General features: G+C 33.7%; 1 protein-coding gene across 3 annotated transcripts in view; it reads left to right on the top strand.

The window, feature by feature from the left end:
- LOC109049011 (formin) overlaps positions 1-25,000 on the top strand; it is a 66,907-nt gene that overhangs the window by 33,325 nt on the left and 8,582 nt on the right. For 2 of the 3 annotated variants that reach the window (XM_042773403.1, XM_042773404.1), the window contains exons 7-15: positions 6,742-6,829; positions 7,890-7,951; positions 8,438-8,526; positions 9,830-9,959; positions 11,865-12,011; positions 12,123-12,182; positions 13,160-13,280; positions 21,059-21,151; positions 24,587-24,638. In XM_042773403.1, coding sequence (XP_042629337.1) covers positions 6,742-6,829; positions 7,890-7,951; positions 8,438-8,526; positions 9,830-9,959; positions 11,865-12,011; positions 12,123-12,182; positions 13,160-13,280; positions 21,059-21,151; positions 24,587-24,638 — 842 coding nt within the window. Of the gene's footprint in view, positions 1-6,741; positions 6,830-7,889; positions 7,952-8,437; positions 8,527-9,829; positions 9,960-11,864; positions 12,012-12,122; positions 12,183-13,159; positions 13,281-21,058; positions 21,152-24,586; positions 24,639-25,000 lie in introns of those variants that run through there. The other variant, XR_006162088.1, reaches the window with a different exon arrangement.

Genomic DNA, 25,000 nt, shown 5'->3' with positions numbered 1-25,000 from the left:
CTGAGTCAGCCTTCTGAGAAACCGGCCTCCAGGAAAAACCAGGGCGACTCGAGTGAATGTCCTGACAGAGCAATACAGTGAGCGTCAGGTGTGTCGGGACGAGATCGATAGAGCTGCTGTCTCACTCGAGGCGTCTCTTCTGATCGCTCAGAGTGATGACAGCACAGGCGTGTTTGAGTTCACGCGAGTAACGAGGCCTCTGTGAGCATTAATGATAAGCAGTGACTGATTAATACACGTCTGGAATGTTTTTTTTCCGACATGAAAGTGAAGTTGAATTTTAACTTACATGGAAATAACTTACTATATAAATATATATATATATATAGTATATATATTATAGATATATATTATATATATACTGTATATATATATGCATATATAAAACATTTAAATCAATTTAAATTAATTTATTGAATATACAGTCAACATAAATATCTGTATTTATACATACAGATATTTATGTGTAAAATATATTTATGTATAAATAAATAATATCGTAAATATATAAAACAATCAAATAAATTAAGTAACATTTAAGAAATATAGACATATTTTAAATTAATAAAAAACTAATAAAATAAAAAACAAATAAAAAATGAAAGCAGAATGAAATTGAAAAGAGATATTATAATAATATGTTGTAATTTATTGTATTATTGGTGGAATAATAATATATGTGATTTTTTTTATTAATTATTAATTTAATTTAAAATTAATTGATTTTTATTGTCAAGTATATTTTGAATTACTATTAATGAAATTCTGTGTGTGATTTAGCTGAAATCACTGAGTATTTATTAAAATATTATTTATATTATTTATTTTAAAAGCATGTATTTATAAAATATTCATTTATATTTATTATTTATTTTTATTAATATATATTTTTATAAATGTATATTTATCAATTATTTTTATAAACAGAAATGATACATTTATTTTTAGTGCTTTATTTTACCCTCTGGGTCCGAGTGTGTTGGGAGAGGCGAGGGAATCTGTGAGTGTTTGGGAAACTGTGTGTATGTGTGTTTTGATCTGTGCACGTATTATGGAAATGAAGTGCTTGTGTGTGTTTGTGTCAGACACATGTAGATGATACAGAAATGGTGTGTGGAAAGGCGTCTATCAGCAGCGCTGCTCTCCTGAAAACACAATCAATGTGGAATCAGCGGAGGTCACACACCGCAGCTAATTTGTGTCATGTGTTGAGAAGCATCCGCTGCACGGACCCCCGGCGCCTTTCCTCGCTCCTGATTATCATATCAAACATGAGGGGGCGGAGCCTCTGTCATCTCCGTCTGCTCACTGGACGAGCTTTAATGACTAACAGGTGGCTTCAGAAGAACATGTGTCCGATTATCTGAGCATATAAGACTTCATGATTAGTGGGAGAGTTTTTATTATTAGTATGTTGATTCAGAAGAACATGTGTCCGATTATCTGAGCATTATTATTTATTAGTTTTGTGTTCTCTCTATTTTCTGTCTATTTTATTCTCCTAAATCTTTTTTTGATGTCCTGCCTGTTGTGTGTGTGGTCTCTCATCTGGTGTGCCACATAAAAAAAAAAAAAAAAAAAAAAAAAAAAAGAAAAAAAAAAACAAAAAAATCAAAAAGTGTTTCAAAAAATCTGTTTTGTTTTTTTCTGTCCTGCCTGTTGTATGTTCTGGTTTCTTATTAAAAAAAGAAAAGAAAAAAAGAAAAAACAAAAAAAAAAAAAAAAAAAATGTTTAGTTATTTATTTTTTTAATTCTGTTCTGCCTCATCTTTAACAATAATTAACAAAAATAAAAAAAATTATTTTAACTGGTACATTTAGTTTTGTAACACTGTTTTCTGTTACTGCCTGTTGCATGTGTCTCTCACCTTTTAAAATTTATTTATGAAAAAAAAAAACTTTTACTGTTCTGCCTGTTGCATGTTCTGATGTGTCTCTCATCTTTTAACATTTTCTTTTATTTTATTATTTTATTTAGTTTTGTTTGTTTCTTTTTTTTTTTTTATTATGTTTTGTTTTTTTTATGTTAATGTTTTTTTTTTTTTTTTTTAATGTTTTTATTTTATTTTTTTATTTGTTTTTTTATTTGGTTTTATTTTATAATTTTATTTAGTTTATTTTATTTTATTTTATTTTAAATATTTTATAATATTAATATTATTTTATTTTTATTATTTTATTTTCTCTCCTGCCTGTTGCATGTTCTGGCATGTCTCTCATCCTTTAACATTTTATTTATTTATTTATTTATGTTTTTAATCTTTTTCTTCTCTCCTGTCTGCTGTGTCTTCTGGTGTGTCTCTCGTGGCTTGACGTCTCTCTAGCTCTGTGAAGTATGTAAACATCACACGGTCAGATGAATCATTATTAATATGCAGCTTGAACAGTAATGATGATTCTTAAACAAACTGACATTTTAATTGTTTTTAGCTTTAAGTCTCTAACACTGTGTGTTTATTGGCGTCTATTCTGGGAAGCGTTTGACTACCGACTGTAGATCAAGGTATTCTGTGTTTGAAATTCCCGAATTCATGAACTTCACCTCATGGAACAATGTAATAATGATGTTTACACCAGCAGCTACTCACTGTGCTTTAAAAACCTGACATGTTTATTAATGTTGAGCTGTTAAATGCATTTAGTAGGCTTCATACTGACTGCAGTTTCCTTTCCAAAACACTGGCTCTAAAACAGAAGCGGTTTTTTTTTTTTTTTTCTTCTTTTTTTTTGTTTATTTTTTTTTTTGTTAATTTGTTGATTGATAATTTGTTCAAATAAATGTGATCTTACTGCAATATTTCATCTCTGTGTCTGATCTGATGTGGGCAGAATGCTAGAAATAACGAGCCATAACTGACGAAAATAAACAAAATAACCGTAATTTTCACCCCTCTAGTCAAATATTGCTCTGCAAACATCATTAACAGCTTTAACTTATCCATGCTGGCAAATGACCATGATATAACCGATTTTAATGCACGCTGCAGATCGCGTCGGGTGGTTCTTGGCCTCTACGTCATGCATTAAAATAATTTAATGCACAGCTAGCCGTGCATTGTCCCCTACATATTATATATTTAAATATATATATATATATAATTAAAGAAGTAATTTAAGAAGCAATATATATATATAGTTTATTTTTATATAATATATAAAATTTACATTTATAAACATATTTTTAGTTCAATAAACAAGAAAATATATTAGTTAAAAAATATTTTAAATAACAAAACATTTCAGTCACATCAACACATCCCTTCACACTGGTGTTTTTCCCTCAACATTTAAACATGCTCGTATTACCCTACTTCTTAAGAAACCAACTCTTAACCTCTTTTAGAGAACTACAGAGCAGTTTCCCTTCTTCCTTTCATTGCAACACTTGAACGAGCTGTGTTCAACCAAGTCTCTTTCTCACACAGAACAATCTTCTCAGCAGCAACCAGTCTGGTTTCAGAAGTGGACATTCACTGAGACTGCCTTGCTCTCAGTTGTTGAAGCCCTAAGATTGGCAATAGCGGAGTCCAAATCTTCAATACTTATCTTGCTTGATCTGTCCGCTGCTTTTGACACGGTTAACCACCAGATCCTCCTGTCAACCCTACTGACAAAGGGCATCTCAGGAACCACACTACAGTGGTTTGAGTCTTATCTCTTAGATAGGTCCTTCAAAGTATCTTGGAGAGGTGAGGTATCCAAGTCGCAAACATCTAACTACTGGGGTGCCTCAGGGGTCCAGTTCTTGGACCACTTCTCTTCTCTGTCTACATGGCATCACTAGGTTCTGTCATTCAGAAACATGAATCACTGCTATGCTGATGACACTCAGCTCTACCTCTCATTCCATCCTGATGATCCGACGGTAGCTGCTCACATCTCAGCTTGTCTAACAGACATTTCTTGCTGGATGAAGGACCATCACCTTCAACTCAACCTTGCCAAGACAGAACTGCTTGTGGTTCCAGCAAACCCATCGTTTCATCACAATTTCACCAAGTTAGGCACATCAACCATAACTCCTTCAAAAAACAGCAAGAAACCTTGGAGTTATGATTGATGATCAGCTAACTTTCTCAGACCACATTGCTAAAACTGTCCGGTCCTGCAGATTTGCTTTATTCAACATCAAGAAGATCAGGCCCCCTTTTCTTTTCGGAACATGCTGCACAACTCCTTGTTCAAGCTCTTGTTCAGTCCAGGCTGGACTATTGCAATGCTCTCTTGGCAGGTCTTCCAGACAGTTCTATCAAACCTTTACAATTAATCCAGAACGTGGCAGCAAGATCAATCTTTAATGAGTCGAAAAGAATACACGTCACACCTCTGTTTATCAATTTGCACTGGCTACCAATAGCTGCTCGCATAAAATTCAAGACATTAATGTTTGCCTACAAAACCACCACTGGCTCTGGGATTATTTTTATAAATTCATTACTTCAGACTTACGTGCCTCTAGAAGCTTGCGTTCTGCAAGTGAACGTCGCTTGATTGTTCATCCCAAAGAGGCACAAAATCACTTTCAGTCCTTAGCCATCTTCAGGAATCGGCTAAAAACACATCTCTACCATATTTATTTGAACCTCTAACTCTAGCAATCTCTATTCTAATTCTATTCCTTATAAAAAAAACTTGCCCCTTTAAGACTTGCATTCTATTCATTTACTAACTTTTTCTTTCTTAAAAAAAAAAAAGTAGCACTTGCTTCTCTATTCTTTTTGTATTCTATCTATGTTTTCTTTTATTTATTATTCAATTACCAAAAGCCAAAAAAGGTCTCTAACACTAGCTTGCTCTATTCTTTTTCTATTTCTATCTGTTTTCTTTTTATTTTATATATATATATATATATATATATATATATATATATATATATATATATATATATATATATATATATGAATTTCTAAATATATAATAAATATACATATTTCTTTATTATTATTTTTTATTACACATTTCACATTTTTATTATTGTAATATATAATATTTATTATTAAAGGTGTGGAGTGGTGCGAGAGAGCTGTAGGAGGTCACTAGCTCTGCAGTGGTTGGGTTCATTAGCGCGTCTGTCTGTCTGAGTGTGTGAGTGTGTGTGTGTGTGTGTGTGTGTGTGTGTGTGTGCGCGAGTGTCTCTGCTTACATTAATAATGAACGCTCTCTTCACCTGCTGTAATGCAATACTCACATCTGAAGGCTGTCGCACTGGTTCCCACTGAACGCTGCGTTAATCCTAATGAAGAAGAGCGGACATTAAGTTTTAGAGCGGCTCTTTAGCGTGCCAAAACTCTCGTGGCCTTTACGAGGGAATTCGGTCATTAGTAATTGTGACCATGTGTAGGTAGAAATAAAAATCCTGTGAATTTATAGTTTGTTATAAAATCTCCTCTGCGCTCGTCCAGAGCTCAATGATGGCCTTTTATGGAGCCACTTTCTGCTGGTTTTTCTTTGTCTCACAGCGAGCTCCTAATTGTGACAGTGTTGCACGAATGCGGCGAGATGTTTCCACTGATGAGACGTGACAAAAACACAGTTCTTGGAATTTAATATGCTGGTTTACAGAAACACAATCACTCAGTTACACTGGAGAATGATGGGAAATTATGTGAAAGAATGAGGACCGACTGTTGAATTTAATCTAAAATGAATAATTAATAATAATGAATAATATTTTTTCACAAATTCTGTGTCGTGTATTTTCTGGTAATCGAATGAACATGCTGAACATGAGGATTTGTATTTAAATAGTCTTCTGCAGTTTAATATTCACAGAAAATAGTCTATATAGCGTAATTTGATTTACGTGTACTGACCTGTTTTTTATTAATTCATCAAAAATATGACAAATTCCATGAAATTCCACATTATACAGTAAATTCTGTTTTTATGACTGGATTCCGCGATTCCGTCCATGTTTTCTGCATCGCGGAAATCACAGGGCCCTACTAATGTAGCAAACGATGGTAAGCTCATAGTGAAAGTGAAAGACGGGGACATTGTTGTTTATTTACTTTAGCATTGAGTCTCTCCAACTAGGTGACAAGATAGTGTTAAATCACCATTCAACAGACTCAAGCCACCACCGCACTGCTGTCTTGCGTCCCGTTTAGACACTCAGTTAGGAAGTGTGATGTGAATAATGTGATAAGCATGAGTTCTGGGCCGCGGCGCGGCCGGTATAAACACCAGCATTGACTGAGTGGCCGCGATCAGCTCCGGTGGCCTAACACAGGCTTTAATCCGCTGCAGACGCATGCTGTAATGCCCAGATCAGCTTCTAACGTCACTGAATCTGCTGTTAAAAATGAACCATCCATTCATCATATCATCATGCAAAACTAAGAATTAGAATCATTGTAATGTGACAATCAAATGTAAGTGTGGGTGGGTGGCGGATAAATTATTTGAAGCAGTGGACTCATTCTCGCATCTCTACACCAAACTGTCCTGGGTCGCCAGTAGCAAACAATGGAACACGCTCTGCTGGACAAACTTAGTAATTACACCATTCAGAAGCATTTAATCTGCATTGTATGTTCTGTAAAAAAAAAAAAAAAGTAATATCGGTGTCATATTCACCGATACCGATATATCTGCGACAGGCTCATATCGGCCGATAATATTGGCAAAACTATATATCAGTCAGGCTCTAATTACTTCACAGTGTTCTAATAATCATTATTGGTATTTTGATGTGTTTATGTGATATTGAGGTGTTTAATTGTGAGCTTCTTCTCGTAGATCATCAAGCTGCTGGATGGGAAACGCTCTCAGGCCGTGGGAATATTAATATCGAGCCTCCATCTGGAGATGAAGGACATTCAGCAGGGTGAGATCAGCATCTCAAACACCTTCACATCCTCTGTTATATATATATATATATATATACTTTTTGGTGGGGGGGGGCTTGGAGACTTGAAATTTAACTTTTTTTTTTTTTAGGAAAATCATTGTAATGTTTTTGTTCAGTAATATTTTCAGATTAATATTTACAATTTTGAGGGGATTTTATGATACTATGCAACATTTATGCAATTTTTATGAGCTATTTTATGAGTTATTTCCACACAATTATTTTTGACAGCGAAGGTACCAAGTGTTACTTTTTTATTTTTCGCCAGTATCTCACCAAGTGCAGCCTTTTGATGTCAATGAATAATGGCGCCCCCCTTAGTCCAGAATATCTATAAAATGATGTGGATTTTTAAAATAAATAAATCTTTCATGGGTTTTCTACTACATATTTCAATAAGAGACATCATTTAGGTTATATGTCTCTTTAACACATCCCAAACATGATCATGATTTATTTGTGTGTTCACAAAGCTAATGCCACAAAAGTCATCATTCTGAAGAAGCTATGTTTTAAAAATGTAAAAATGTCAAATTTTCTGGTCAAAAGTGAGGGTTTGCAAATTAAAGACAAAAGACACTTTTGATTTAAAAGGAGCAATTTATAAAATACGTGTATATGTTTCGTTTTCTCAAAAAAAAAATTGATCAATAAATAAATTAAAATAAAATACTATTAATATTAGTAACATGAATATAACAATAAAATAATATAATCAGAGACCCTATGAGATCTACAGCTTAGACTAGTCTTGGAAGTTAGTCATTGGATTTTTCTTATTTATCACAGGACTGGTCTAATTTGAATCTGACGAGTAAGACTAGTTGGTCAGACTAGTTAATAAGACACAGTCTTAACGTAGTGGCTAAGTTAAAGCAGCCAGCCAGAGGTCTAAATGTGTCTTTTCTGGGAGAAAATAAGAACTGGAGGCACACAGAAAGAAGCTTTTCAAACAGAAAACACATGATGTGACGTGCACTGAAAATCCTGGAGTGTGTTTTCTTGCGGTAAACGTACGGATGCTGTTTTTTTGCAGCTGTTCTGACGGTGGATCATTCTGTGGTGGATCTGGAGACCATCGAAGCTTTATATGAGAACGTGAGTCGCCAGATTAACCCTGATTCTTATTCTCCTTCTGTCGCGTTCTTGCTTTATTTTCTACAGTCTGTGTTTTAAAGAAGACTCTTCTGCTAATCGAGCCTGCATTTATTTGATCAGAAATACAGCAGAAGCAGTAATATTGTGAAATATTTTTACTATTGAAAATAACTGTTTTCTATGTGAATATCTGTTAAAGTGTAATTTATTTCTGTGATGTGCAGCTGTATTTTCAGCATCATTACTCCAGTCTTCAGTGTCACGTGATCCTTCTTTAAAGCACATTAAAAATCTTACTGTTCAAAAACGTTTGACTGGTTGTTTAAATTATGAATTATGACTGTAATATTGCAAAAAGCGAGTGATTTGAAGCCAGGTTGGCTCTTGGTCGCATGAGCTTTGACATTGTAATCATGCAGAGGCTGTGTTTTATGCTCCTGAAACGACTCGTGTGACTTCTAATGGTTTTGTTGTGCATGTTGACAGAGAGCTCAGTCTGAAGAACTGGAGAAGATCAGGAAACACTACGAGACGTCTAAAGAAGACGAGGTGAAGCTCCTGGATAAACCTGAACAGTACGTCATTCAGCCGCTCTCATCATTCGCTCACAATAAATACACTCCTTTAATATTCATTTAGAACACAGAAGAAGAATTAAGAGAAGATGCAAGACTTCTTCAGCGCGCGAATGATTCCCAAAAGAATATTTTATGAGAAAGTGTGACGTGAAAGAGCAAAACAGACACTATTTTTGGAATCAGCAGCTCAAAATGAGTCAGAAACAAGTGTGTGATGCAGAAATCATGTTCTTTACTTTAGTTATTAAAGATTAAACACGGTTTAAACTCTGTCTGTGTCATTCTGTCGATTAGCACATGAAACAATTTGGACTTCAAACCATCAGTTCATAAAAAACAAAGGTTTTGACACAAGATTTAAACATTATATGTGTTAATATGAGATTTAAGACATCAAGAAGCTGATAAATCTGGTAACTTTCACACAATAGGCTCAAATTTATCGTAAGATTTACTTTAAAGTTATTTTCACTCAGAAATCGCTGATAAATTTCACAAATAATCACAAAGAAACAGCGAGTAACACATCGAATTAGACGGAAAATTTAGAGTAGAAAAACTTAATGTTTTCTTGCAAAAAGGGCTATTATAGTTAACTAAAATTAAAACCGTAAAAAATAAATAATTTTAATTTTAAATAAATAAATACATGTTAACTGAAATACATTAAAATATAAAAAAACTTTAACTTATTTTATTTCAGCTAGCAACATTTCTAATTTGAATTTAGTTTGATTTGATGTACTAAAATAAGTCAAATTAAAACTGAAATAACATTTACAAAAAAACTATATAAACTAATAAAAATGACAAAAATGACAGCAAAATGACTAAAACTTTATCTAAAATTATCATGAAAATATAAAAATAAAATCTAATTCAGAATATGAACTAAACTATAGTAGTATATTAATGATACTAAATATCATACTTCAGTAATCTTTGTTTTATTCTTTGCTTAACTTGGAAAGATATGTTTTTGCTCAGTATCAGACATCAGACGTTCAGCTGCACTCTTTACAACAGTAAATAAACACATTTTTATTATAATAAATACGTTGCACTGTGTGTTTGCTGCTCGAACATCTGAAGTGTTCCTGTAAAACCGCCCACCGCTTTCTTCAGAATCAGCCAGCTGTGCGTGACCTTTGACCCTCACTGTAGCGAGTCCGTCCGCAAGCAATCCTCTGTGACTCGTGCCACTAACATTCGCCTCAATCACACTTAAAAGTGCACTTGCTTGCGTCCAGATTGACGTGTTTGTGTGAGGCTTTGATCTCATTGGTGTCTTCCCGCGCAGATTCCTGTACGAACTCTCCCAGATTCCCGACTTCGCCCGCCGCGCGCACTGCATCATATTCCAGTCTGTGTTTGTGGACTCCATATCCTCCGTCCATCGGAAGCTGGAGATCATCTCTGCTGTGAGCAAGGTACCAAAGGGTCCAGAGAGCCGAAACTGCTTGCTTTCCTCTGTAACTGTGTAAAGTATTTGAATATTAATTACTGTATCTTTTTGGATACTCTGTAGTTTTACTGAGCATCACCGATATTACTCTCTACTTCACTACATTTATGAGATTAGCATCTGTTCTCTTTACTCCACTACATTTGTAATGAGTTTTGCAATGACACATTATATTTTGCATGGCATCTAGCGTTCTCTGCAGCAGTTTATTCTGTGATATCGCCAACTACAGGACACTGAAAGTACAGGATCATGCGAGTATGGCTGGGCGATACGCATGCGCTCCTCACGAATCAACTGTTCCTTGTTTTTCACTGACAAGCGCATTTCCATTACCCTTCAAATTGTGTAAATTGAAATTGCGAATTGAAAAGACGCTAATGGAAATTAGTCAATTTCGCAAAAACGCCCATATATTCGCAAAAACGTTTTTACGCTCACATGAGGTGGTTTTTTCAGGCAATTTAAAAAAGGAATATTTTGTTCAATTATAATTGTCATTTCTTTTTAGGATTAAATGATAACATTCAAACCACTCACTATTAGAATCTACTATATATACAGTATTAGATTTTACTTTCAGTTACTAAAACTTATGCATCTACCAGATACGGAGCCCCACACATGGCATGCAGGAAAAAATAGTAGACTAGATCGTGCGCACGATTTACTAATTCGTTCCCTCAATGTACTAAAACGTGCACGTGATTACTATTGCATTCCCTCGATTTACTATTTCGTTCACTCGATTTATAAATTGTGCGCACGATTTAGCAAATCGAGGGAACGCAATAGTAATTTGAGGGAACGAATTAGTAAATCGTGCACACAATTTATTTATTTTTTCTTGCATGTCATGTGTGGGGCTCCGTAACCAGAAGCAGCAACAAACATGATTTTTAACATCAACTTGACACATTATTTCATTGAACATTTGTTTTTATTTCAAGATTAAAAATGTAAACTAAATAAAAATAATGAAATCAGAAATAAAAAGAATATTTGCATTTGTAAAAAAAAATAATAAAAAATATTCATAAAAATAATATTTGTATTTGTAAAAAACATTTATATTAAAATAAAAACTATTCATAAAAATAATATTTGTATTTGTTAAAAATATTGATATAAAAAATCATTAAAAATGTATTTATAAAAAACACTTAGATTAAAATAAAAATATTCATAAAAATACAATTTGCATTTGTAAAAACATTTATATTAAAATAAAAAATATTCATAAAATAATATTTGTATTTGTAAAAAACATTTATACGAAAATAAAAATATTCATAAAAATAATATTTGTATTTGTTAAAAATATTTATATAAAAAAATCATAAAAAATTGTATTTGTAAAAAACACATATTAAAATAAAAATATTCATAAAAATAATATTTGTATTTGTTAAAAATATTTATATAAAAAAAATCATAAAAAAAGTATTTGTAAAAAACACTTATATTAAAATAAAAATATTCATAAAAATAATTTTTGTATTTGTTAAAAATATTTATATAAAAAAAATCATAAAAAAAGTATTTGTAAAAAACACTTATATTAAAATAAAAATATTCATAAAAATAATTTTTGTATTTGTAAAAAACATTTATATTAAAATAAAAAATATTCATACGATAATATTTGTATTTGTAAACACATTATTTATATTAAAATAAAATAAAAATATATAAAAATAATATTTGTAGTTGTAAAAAAAACAGATTAAAATAAAAAAAATCATAAAAATAATATTTTGATTTCTGACCTGTGACACAATGCAGTATAGTGTTTGATGGCCGTTTCACTGTGCAGTATGCAGTACACTAGTGTTATATTCTGAAGTACTGTATGTAAGTGTCTTTTCAGGCTTTTCTTGATAATGACAGTGTGAAGGACGTGATCGGCGTCATCTTGGCCTTCGGAAACTACATGAACGGTGGAAACCGGACCAGAGGACAGGCGGACGGATTCGGACTGGAGATTCTGCCTAAACTAAAAGATGTCAAGAGCAGGGTATGAAAATACCACTCATAAACCATAAACCTGCAATAAATATGTGTTGAAGAGTAGACTGGGTGTGATTGGGTCACCTCAACATCTGCCAATGACCTTCTTTCCCATCAGGACAATCGTATGAGTCTGGTGGATTATGTTGTGTCGTACTACCTGCGAAACATGGACGAGGTACTCTTTTCTTTTAAATTTGTCTATAATTGTATTTTACTCTGTTCTATATTATTTTATTGAACATTTTTTAACTGTGCGGGTGCACTCTGTTACTGGCAATTGTGACTTATTCTGACAATTCTGAGAAATAAAAACAGAATCGCAAGATATAAACAAGCAATTAACATGTGAATTGTGAGCTATAAACTCGAAAATTGTAAGAAAACACTCCTGTTTTTCCTTCAGAATTGGAGTTTATAACTAATAACAACTGCAAGTTTAAATCTCATAATTCTGAAAAAAGTCAGATTTGTGAGATAAAAAGTCGCAATTACATTGTTTTATTTTTTAATCACTGGCGGAAATGGTCTTCCATACTTTATTTGATTTCATTTAGATGGAAACATCTTTCTAGCTCCATTGTCCTGCAATCTCAGCCAAAAAGTGTTTTAATCTCTTACGCTGACAGTAGCATTAGTGCAATGCAATAAAAAAGCACAACCATCAAAGACATCTCAAGTTTATTCAGGAATATAGAAGAGGAAACACTACAAAAATGAAATTTTTTGTCTTGTTCTCCAGTGCAGATGTCTAAACATTAATAAATCAAGACACATTTATCTGAGATGCAAAATGACTTGTGATAAAAAGACTTGTTTAACAAGAAATTGATCAAAATGATGTGAGTTTCTGCTTAAAAAAAGAACAAATATCGGTCACTGGGGACTGAAAAATAAACTTAATTCAAAGGGAAAACAAAATTATTTTTCTGATCCCATTGACATTTGTTTTTGTTTTAAGCATAAACTCACTTAATTTTGATCAATTTCTCAGAAAACAAGACTTATATCTTCATATCTCTTCATATGGTCATTTGCATCTTAAGTAAATGTATCTGAAAACTGAATTGGAAAACAAGACAGAAATACTGAGTTACAAGCAGACCGTTTCTCTTTCTTTCTTTCTTTCTGAGAGATGTGTTGTTGTCTTTTCAGAACGCAGGAACAGAGAAGAGTGTTTTCCCGCTTCCTGAACCTCAGGATCTCTTCCACGCTGCTCAGGTCAAGTTTGAAGATCTCGCAAAAGACCTTCGCAAGTTAAAGAAGGAGCTGACAGGTATGAATCTCATCCGTTTGTCTGTGATGTTGTGCTTATTTAATGCTGAAGATGGACAGAACGACAGCGTCTCACAATGGAACAGGTATAGCAGGTGTTCAGAAACCTCAAGACAAACTCAGACGCTCCAGCTTTAGTTATTATAATTTGTTTTTTACACAATGAAATGAGAATGACGTTAATAGTGAGCTTCATCCCAGTGAGTCTTTTGAATCTATTTACTTAACAGATTGATTCAGAGATTGGTTCAGTGACTCTTCTCAGGTTACTTTGTCAATATGTGGCACAAAGTGAGTCAGTGAATCATTATTTCAAACGATTCATTCCAAAAAATACAGATTCATCTGGAACAAGAGCTTCATCCCAGTGACTCTTCTGAATCTATTCACTAAACAGAGATGTTCAGATTGATTCAGAGATTGGTTCAGTGACTCTTCTCAGGTTACTTTGTCATAATGTGGCACAAAGTGAGTCAGTGAATCATTCATTCAAACGAATCATTCCTAAAAATACAGATTCATCTGGAACAAGAGGTTCATCCCAGTGACTCTTCTGAATCTATTCACTGAACAGAGATGTTCAGATTGATTCACAGATTGGTCCAGTGACTCTTCAAAGGTTACTTTATCAATTTGCGATGCAAAGTGAATCACTGAATCATTCACCTTTGCAAGTGTTTAAGACCCTCAAAATACACATCTTTTTTTTTTCCTCCCAGATTTTTGACAATAATTTTTTAAAAGATATAACCTTTAAAAAATGTTAAGTTTTGTGTCTTTTTTTTTTTTTTTAGGGTATTTTTTTAGTAGATTTAGTGTTTTTTTTTTTTTTTTTAGATTATTGTGTTATATTAGTGTCAATAAACTTTTGTAAAATATATTTCAGCTTTTCTCCATGTCTCACACACTTTTGGACTGAATTTGTTTGATGAACATGAATATTGATGAACCACTGCAGCATGAAAAACTAGTCACTTTTTTCATCTGAAAGTGAAAGTTTATGCAAGTTAAATTTATTTATTTAGTTTGAAAGCTTGTCAAAGTAATATTTATGTTGTTTTGTTAGAAATAAATATGCAGGTTTCATAAATGTGGACTGTTTTTAAGCAATCATGAGTTATAAACTCAAAGGAATTTAATTAAATATATTAATTCCAATAGAGTTAAAACTGATAATTCTCAGATTATATGGTCTTAAAAATTTAATACTATGATATATTCAAATAAAATACTAATATATATATATATATATATATATATATATATATATATATATATATATATAATCAGTTTTTGATGTGGCTCATATGTAATTTAAAATTTCAAAGAATTTCTCAAATTATTAATTTAAAAAAGTGGTTAATGCAGAGTTAAGCATCTTAAATGTTTCCTCTGCAAAGCAAAGCAGTAGGAATGAGTGTACGGATCATGTTTGTGACACCGTCTGTCAATTAGCATGCATTTAAAAGCAATTTCTTTTCATTTTACACTGGAAAAGGCGTTTTTACCGTAGCCTGTACTCTGCTGTGCTCCGGGCCACCGCAGGGGTCAAATGTCACGCCTCCCCCAGCCCCCGGTGTCTGCAATTATTTAAATCAGCCAATAATATGGCATATGAAAGCAATTAGATATGCTCTCTCCTCATTCCCCTCCATTTGAGAATCGCTGTTAAAAACTCTGATCCTCAGTGACCCGAGGGAAAATACAAACCGGCTACAAAACCACTGCGGCCCCACCTCGAGCTGTCTGTCACTCGTTTATTAGCGCGCAAACGCAAGACAATAAATGCAGAATAAGGGCCTTCGCATTTGATCCACACCACAACAAAAAAGCCTCAAACGCGAGTCCTCGGGCGCTGGCACCAGATCGCACCTACGACGGCAGCAGACACGGATAAATATTAATGCCGTGCCATCATAAAGAGCTGCAAGTGTTCCTAATTATTGCTGCAGTCATTTCTGTTCAAAGTGAGGAAGTCGAGGCGGTGAGGAGAGTCTGTCCGAGAGTTTCTGGCCTGAGATTTGAGGTTTGAGCATCTGACGTGGAGACGACCGAGCCTTAGAGTGAATCTGCAAAATCAAACATTTTACTCTCACCAATAAAAACTGCAGATGACAAGGATTTCAGCTACATGAAGTAACATCATCCAGGAGATTTGATGAATTTGAAAGCTCTCGAACTCTCAGATGTTTATTCATTTCAAGAGAAATATTTATTTTTTTCATTGATATTTTAACAGTGTCCACATGAATCAAAAATAACCAGTGTTGCACACAAACCATAAACAAAACAAAATCAAACCAAATAATAATAATAAAAAGAAAAAAACAACAACATTTTATTCAGTTAAGTTAGAGCTGTGTAAGTGAAAAAGTTTAGTGAAACTTTCAAAAATATTTAATAAAATATACATTTTGTTTTGTTTTTTTAAGGAATATCAAAAATTTTCACTTGCTTTTTATTATACTTTTTTAAATTTAAACAGTAAACTTCTTTTGTGCAGCACTTTGTTTGACAAAAAAGTTAACTATATACATTTGATTAATACCATTTTTGGTAATAAATTGTATTAAATCAGAAAATCAGAAAAATTAAAACAGACAGAATCTCTGAAAAAAAAAAAAAATTCATAGGGCACGATTATTGTTAAAATTGTAATAAATTATTCTCTTGTTAACTTTTTATGAATTTAATTGATTTATAAATTATTAAAGTTGAATTAAACCATTGAAATATATATATAAAAAAACACAGGATGGGGGGGTGGATGGGTAATAATAATTTGAATTATTAAATTGTTAAAAGTTTTTTTTTTTTTTAAGTTTTAACTTTTTGATGATTAAAATTTAATTAAACCATTACAGTTGATATCAGAAAAAAATTACACTGAATTTGGGAAAAATAAAACAGATTTCATAGGGCCCTAATTTTGAGATCTCTGACTTAAACTACATAAAATGTAGTGAATTATTAAATTGTTAAAAACTTCATGAATTCAATTAATTATATATCCTTTTTGATCATTAAAACAGAAAGCAGAATTTGGGGAAAAACAAAAAACAGGCTTTACTTTAAATTATTTTTAAAAACATGTGAATTCAGTTGATTCTACCTGATTTATGATTATGAAAATTGATTTAAACCATTAAGATGGATTTTTGGGTAATTTTGGGAAAAAATCTAATGGAATTTGACAAAAAATAAAAGGTCCCTAATTAGGGCTCAAGCCTCTAAGGTGCATTCACTCTTGTATTGAGATTGAAATCTCTTTAAACTCACATGTGAGATTATCAGCAAAAGTTTCTAATTGCTCATCATTTGAATTCAGATATTGCAGCGTAGGAGAAATAACTGATGGGATGTTGTTTTTGGACAGGAGCTGATATCAGAGACAGTAGGTGGATGTCCAGCCCATCTCGTGTGTATTTGAGGGTCAGTGTTTGCTGATTTTACACCCGCGGTGTGTGACACAGAGGGGTCGCGACACGGGGTCAGTCTCAGGGGCCCCTTACACGTCTGAACTCTGAGAGCAGAGCGAGACAGAGATGCCCTGAGACACCCCGACTGCCCCGCTGCCCTCCGTGCCGCTCTCTTCAACTTTTACCAGAAATCTGATCCCCATTTCTGCTCCTTTGCTCTCGTCAGGGTTAAAAGGGTTGCATACTACAGTCTCTCTTCAGTTCAGCCCAGTGCTGCTGACGGATTTACTTCAGTGTTCTTAAAGTCACTTCACTTTACCTGATCTTCAGAGTATTTTGGAAAGAAGGCTCTTCTGCTCACCGAGGCTGCATTTATTTGATGAAATATACAGTAAAAATAGTGAAATATTATTATAATTTTTAAAGTATTTTTTTTTAAAAAAGCTGTTTTCTATGGTAATTTATTTCTGTGATGCGCAGCTGTATTTTCAGCATCATTACTCCAGTCTTCAGTGTCACATGATCTTCAGAAATCATTCTAATATCTTGTATTTTTTTTTATCAAATAAATGCAGCTTTGAGCAGAAGAGACTTCTTTCAAAAACTTTTGACTGGTAGTATATTTCATATTTAATTATAAATTAGCTTGAATTCTAGCATTAAATACAATATTTCCTCTACGATATTTTCTCTTTTCTGTATGTAGCGGACACACTGGAGATAAAGAGGCGTCTAAAAGCTGAAGTTCGGTTAATAGCACAGACAAACTAAAGTGTCTGTGTGTCTCTGCATTAATCGTGGCCGGAGAGGAACATGAATCCGTCGGATGCGGCTGTAAGTTGCTGTCTGAATCCAGACGCGGGTCAGACGCTGCTCTTTTGATTAAGCCGCTGGTGGGGCGTGTAATTTCCCTGGGAAGCGCGACCGCAATCCCGAAAAACAAAACAATACTAAACGCTTCTTGCAGGTTGATGAAGGGAGTGTAAAGGCAACTTTGGACAAAATAATGAAAACACAAAAGAGACCAAAAAACTTCAGAGACGGAAAGCACAGCTGTTTTTCTTACATTTTAATGACAAAGAGACAAACATCATCGCATGAGTAATGGTTATCAAAGAATAACAGCTCTGGACTGACCGTTATTGAGCGTTTCCAGATGAAGCGCTCTCAGTCGTGTCTCTTCACAGACTGAAGGATCCGTGTGTGTTTGTGTTGCGTTTGCGTCTCATTTAGTGTCAGTCTGTGAATGTCTTTTGTCTTTAACTCATACTTTCAGTGTATAGGGTTTGATGAACAACCGTCGGTGTTCTAGAAGCTCCAGCTCAGATGCTGTTTGTTTAAACAGTCAAAAAGTCCAGTTTTTAATGTTTTAAGAATGTTAGATGAACATTCCATACGATAATTTTGAAATGTTGTGCAATCGTTACATTTGAACAATCTCCCAACATTTAAAACACCCCATTTTAATGTTTAAAGAATGTTTATTTTTGGTTATGTCAATGCTAGAGGAACACATTCAATCGTTTTGAAACCGTTATGAAAATGTATCTTTCTGAAGCTTTTGTAAACATTTAAAATGTCCAGTTTTTAAAAACATATTAACATCTATCATCTACTGTATTATTTTAAAACGTTCTGAGAACATTCCGAGTATGAGTAAAGGAAAAACATTTTCTCCCGAGATTTAGTTCATCAGTTATGTATAATATTCAAAGAATATTTTCAATTAACATTTATCAAAAACAAATGTACCGTGACCATTACTGTCACAATGTTTTCTGCTAACATTACAAAAGCATTGATCAAACATTAATAACATGTTTTGAGAACATCAGTGTTTCCTCTCAACATTACGAGAGTCTATATCAAGTATTAATTATAATAATGTTCTGTAAACATGTTTTGTCCTAACATTTACATATCCTTTAATAAATGTTATGGGAATGTCTCCTGCGAGCTGCGTAAGCGGAGCATCAATGGAGGCCATATGCCACGAGTGAAGACAATAGAGACATTCCTCGCGTCCTCCACTGCTCGCAATGATGAAAGAGCAAATTAACCAAAATCATGCTTGTACACGCATACAAACTCTGGCTCACAGGGCTTCAGACGTCATGTTTTGGAAAGTCTTTCGGGAGACAAGACATTTGTCTGGCGAGCCGGCCAGGAGTTATTTATATAGCGTACAGTGGATCATTTCCATCGGGGGCAAAGCCGAAGAATTTCAGTAGATAATCCACAATTATATACAACCTCAGAGCTCTGTCAGAGCCGTATAAATCCTCACTGACTGGCCAAGGCTGGCGTCTCGAGATAAATCAGCTCTCGTCTCTGCAGCAGACATATATATATATATATACAGCTAGTTCAGTTTAATTTAACTTGAAGTACTAAAATAACTAAACTATAACTAATAAATAAAAAAAATGACAACTATATAGACATTAAAATGGCAAAAACAACAAAATTACTAAAGCTTGGTGAAAACTGAAAATATAAAATAAAATCTAATTCAATTAATTAAAATAATCAAATCAAAAATATACAAAATAACACTGACATTTGCAAATTAAAAAAAACTATATATGTAAAAAAAATCATTTTAAAAATTACAGAAATTCAATAAAACTACTAAAACTTTAACTGAAGTGAAACAACAGAAAATATACAAATTCAATCTAATTTAAAATATTAACAAAAACTGTAACAATATATCAGTGATATTAAAATAACACTGACAAATGTACAGCAAATGCATTCATTTCTAAATGCATTTAGAAAATAGATTCTGTATACATGTGTACATACAGTATGTGTTTCTTTTCAGTTATCTTATGAACAATGATAATCGGCAAAGATGCAATCCCAGGGGTTTATTGGTGAGGGTTGAGGAATCGTTTAATTTGATTTGTATTGACCAAAAAAAAAAAAAAAAAAGGTAATTATTATTTATTTATTTTTGTCCTAGAGTTAAGATATATATATATACATATATATATTTTTAGATTGTTGTTCCTGAGAACAAATCAATTGCCTTTTTGTAAAAGTATGAGGTCTGTATAAAAACATATTATAGCTGCTGCAATGAGATAAACACATGCGGGTATTTACTAGATTCATTAATGTTAAACATATCCATCCACACACGCCGCGTGTTCATGTTTGGAGGGCAGAGAACGGAGTTACTGAGTGATTTCTGTGAGTTTGTGTGAACGCAGTTGTTTGGCAGCACAACAGAGACTCTGAGGAGCACAAACAACACAAACCAACAGCGGGTCAAACTCCAACCGCATCTGTGCTGCTTCAGAGAGACGGAGCTGATCGTCACATGACTTCTACAGCTCATCTGATTGGCTCAAAGATGCGAAGCACGCAGTTCGTCACTGAGATGATGATGATGCAGTTTCAGACAGATATCAAACTCACCGTCATCATAATGAGCCGCATACTCTGAAATCATTAGGAAACTCATAAACGAGTTCTCATGTTCTCATGACACCAGAACAACTGGTCCGGTAATCAAAAGCATTCTTGCTCTGGTTCCGTTGAATTCGCTCCAAAAGTGTCTTTGATGCTCATCTGTTTGAGATGAGATTCACACATCCCTTGCTCATGTTTCTCGTTTAACTCGTTTATGGATGTGCTGGAAACTTGATATGTAGGACTCACCTGAGCTTCATTAATTCACCTCCTTACTGCTTCATTCACAGCCCATCAGTTCATAATATTATACGATTCCTGCAGTATGCTGTGCATTATGGGAAACACTGCATCAGAGGCACAATGCGCTTGACTTGATCTGCCATTTCTAGTACGATTAATGAACTACATTTAACATTTTTAGCATCTCCATTTTGACTTTTTTTTTATCAGACATTTTATACAAAATCGAATAAAAAAAAAGAAGACATTTTTATTAAAGGAATAGTTCAGCTTAAAAAATTTTAATGCACTGGAAATGTGTTTAGGTCATCCAAGATGAGTTTGTTTATTCATCAGGTTTGTAGAAATGTAGCATTGCATCAGTGTCTCAGCAATGGATGCTCTGCAGTGAATGGGTGCCGTCATTAAGACGTTTTTAACTTAAATACGAGTGCATAATCCATAATAACACTTCCTCCAGTGAAAAAGTGTTCTGGTCTGAATCAGGAGAGAAATCTGCACAGATCAAGCAGCGTTTAAAAAGTTCAAAAACATCTTAATGCTGGATTTGTTTCAGCTGTTTGGACTCTCATTCTGACGGCACCCATTCACTGCAGAGCATCCATTGCTGAGACACTGATGCAGTGTCTGACGTGTCTATTTGTTTATAGTAGGCTGTATACAGTAAATAATATTTCTTCATGTGTTTGTTCTGCAGCGTGTGTGAAGGAGGTTGAGCAGGTGTGTGAAAACTCCTCTGAGGAACATCTACAGCCCTTCAAGGAGAAGATGGACACCTTCGTCAGCACCGGTGAGTCACAGAAACATCACCATACATGATAGCTTCAGCTGTCACAGAAATACAGCAACACAGAGCAAACACATCCAGAATGAAACTCCTTCAGCTCTGATGACTGGATGAGGATCAGGTTGCTCTGGATGTGCTGCGTGAACTCAGTGGTGCTTTGAACTCTGACTGGTTCCCCGTTCATTCATTCACCATTCATTCGTTCGTTCATTCATTCATCATTCATTCGTGCATGTGTTCGTTCGTTCATTCATAATTTTGTCGTGCATGTGTGCGTTTGTTCATTCTTTCATTCATCATTCGTTCGTTCATTCATTCATCATTTCATTCATCATTTCAATTCAATTCGATTTAATTCATTTGTTCATTCGTTCATTCGTTCGTTCATTCATCATTCATGCGTGCGTTTGTTTATTCGTTCATCATTCATTCGTTCATGTGTGCGTGTGTTCGTTCGTGCATTCATCATTCATTCATTCATCATTTGTACATTCATTCATCATTCATTCATTCAACCATTTGTTCGTTCATTCATCATTCATTCATTGATTCATTCATCATTCGTTCGTGCATGTGTTCATTCGTTCATTCATCATTTGTTCATTCATTCAATCATTCATCATTCATTCATGCATGTGTTCGTTCGTTCATTCATAATTCGTTCGTGCATGTGTGCGTTCGTTCATTCATTCATGATTTTTTTATCATTCATTCAATCATTCATTCATTCATTCATTCATTCATCATTTGTTCGTTCATTCATTCATCATTTGTTCATTTGTTCGTTCGTTCGTTCATCATTTGTTCATTTGTTCGTTCGTTCGTTCATTCATCATGTGTGCGTTTGTTTATTTATTCATCATTCATTCATGTGTGTGCGTGTGTTCGTTTGTTCATTCATCATTCATTCATTCATTCATCGTTCGTTCGTTCGTTCATTCATCATTCATTCATTCGCCCATTTGTTCATTCATTCATTCATCATTCGTTCGTGCGTGTGTTTGTTCGTTCATTCATCATTCATTTGTTCATTCATCATTCATTCGTTCATTTATTAATTCATTCATTCATCATTCGTTCGTATGTTCGTTTGTTCGTTCATTCATCATTCATTTGTTCATTCATTCATTGTTCATTCATATGTTGATTCATTCAGTCATTCATTCATTCATTCTCTCTAATCACCTTCTGTTTTAAATGAACCTCATGAAAACATCTATATATTTCTCTCCAAAATCGAATTAAGTACAAATTATATATGTCATAAAGAAAATGAAGCCTATAATTAGGACCATTAGGACTTTATGCACATTTGCATGACATTTAAGCACATTTTCCTCGCACATTCATATTACTGTAATGTGTCTGGACTTTTTATTTTTAATGGTGATTCTCACTAATTATTTTAAAATAATTATTTAGTAATTAAAAATGTATCTTAATCAATTTTTTATATATATTTTTATTTACACTATTTTCCCCAAACTCCCTTGTGACCCCCTCATTATTTATTTCATATTATATAGATATTTTTATCGTTCTTTTCAAGAGTTTGACTGGATCTGGTGTCGAGTTATTATTCTAGTGCTTTATGTGGTCATTAATTCTTCTGATTATTAGCTTGTGTTTGTGACCGCAGAGATTGACCGTGAGAAAGCACCGCAGATTGACGGGTTTAATATCATTATTCGTGTGGTTTACAGCGAGGATCAGTGCGACGTGTTGCTTGCGGCGGCTCTTCATAATGAACCTGAATCTGAGGCTCTTTACAGAGTGCAGCGGCGCGGCGGACGCTCAGAGCCGCGAGTCGCTTTTAAAGGCTGGATTTATTGTCCCGCTCAGCGTGCAGGTCCCATAACTTTCTAGTTAGCCACTACTGGTTTCATGTTTACAGACGGAGCTGAGGAGAAAATTCACACATCGCGCTCGACACGCACAAACAGCAGAGGGAGACCGCAGGCGCCAGTCCACCCCTGCTGAGACCAACGCCACTGGTCACACACACACAGAGCGCTGTTCACACTCGCCCCCACCAAAGACCCCCAACACTCGCCTTTGAACAGTTTTGGGAGACTTCCCCCTCTTAAATCTCGGGAGTGGGAAAGGTCCCCCATCACAGTAAAAAAAAAGGATGAATCTGGAAAATGCAATAAATCTGAGATCATAGGCGCGCTCTGGCCTGAGATAAATTCTTGCACCTCGGCCGGGCCGCAAACACATCTGCCTTGCATTTAGACACTTTTACATGGAGCAGCTCCACGGGAGCCACTCGAGATCAACACACACACACACACACACACACGCAGGAAAACACATCAACACAAGCGCTTTAACATCTCTGTTGTTTCTGGAGACTTCTGTTTCTCAAAAGTTTCTCCTCAGATAAAAAGACTTGCATCTGCTATGAAAGAGATCTCAGCAGTTTTTTTCTCAGATTTGAGTTTGCAATCAAAAGTCCTCAATATGAACATCAATCATTTGGAAAATAATTTTTGAGCAAAAGAATCACAAAACCTCTCATTAAGACATGTCCAGCTCATCTATCACCCCTAAATAAAAATTATATGTATGTATATATATATATAATTAGATAATAAAAAAATAGTAAAATCTAAGTAAATCTAAAAAAAATCATAAATCTAAATAATAAATTATAAATCTAATAATAAATTAATTAAAACATTTAATAGATAAACAAATACATTTATAATAATAATAAATTAATAAAGAATTAAATACAAATTAATAAATAGATAAAAATGTTATTAAAATGTAAAAAATTAAAATGAAATAGTAAATAAATAATACATTGAGTAGAACAGATTAATGTAAATTGATAAAAAAAAAAAAAAAAATCTTTTTTTTAGTCCCCCCAAATAATAGACATGCATATAGCTCTATATAGTGACTCATTTGGGTCTGTTTTAGGAGAAACATCAGAGATACAGTGAGAAATATTTGAGTCCATATTGAGATATCTGATTTATAATGTCAGACTTTATTTATCTTGACACATCTGAGCACAGTTTGAGAGTGTTATTTTAGTATCAATATGTGTTTCATAGTTTTCGTAAATATTTTGAATTAGATTTTATTTTGATGTTTTCTGTTTTCACTTTAATTTAAGTGAAAGTTTTAGTGATTTTTTTGTGGTTTTTGTTTTTTTAATATATATCTACATCTTTTTAGTTTTAGTTTATTTAGTTGTAGTTTTTTTAATACTTCAGATTAAACTAAATGTAAATGAGAAATATCGCCAAATAGTTGAAATAGAAGTTTATTTATTTATTGTATTTCAATTAACAATGGTTTTTATGGTTAAAACATCATGTGAAGCAGCTGATGAGTCTCAGCTTGATCTCGTTGAAGGAATAGTGAATAGAAGTTTTCGTTCCTGTGATGATCTTCTCTCTGTTGTTGATGGTTTGTTGTTCGCAGCACAATCTGAGTACGAGACTGAAGACGAGCGGCTGCAGGCGGCACAGAAGAGGTAAGAAACTCCAGCAGATGATGTGTTTCTGCAGAGACAGCATCATGACTAACCAGATCTAATCAGAGAGCTTTCTGAAGTGCTCAAGCTTTACAAAAACAGATTCTGGCCCATTATTCATTAGCTTCTGAATTATTTCTTTGATATTTTTCAGTATTGAATGAAACATACATGTTTTTATTGTTTCTGTATGAAGTCTCTTGTGCTCAGCAGGGCTGCATTTATTTGATCAAAAATACAGTAAAACTTGATTTTAATTGAAACGACATCACTTCATAAATCTCAAGAATCGATTAGTTTCGTCTCTCAGATAATGAACGGAACATTGTAGCGCCTCCCATCCAATAAATCACAATAAGCTT

The sequence above is a fragment of the Cyprinus carpio genome, chromosome A17, assembly GCF_018340385.1.
Source record: "Cyprinus carpio isolate SPL01 chromosome A17, ASM1834038v1, whole genome shotgun sequence".
Lineage (NCBI taxonomy): Eukaryota > Metazoa > Chordata > Actinopteri > Cypriniformes > Cyprinidae > Cyprinus > Cyprinus carpio.
This window is presented reverse-complemented; position numbering and strand designations above follow the sequence as displayed.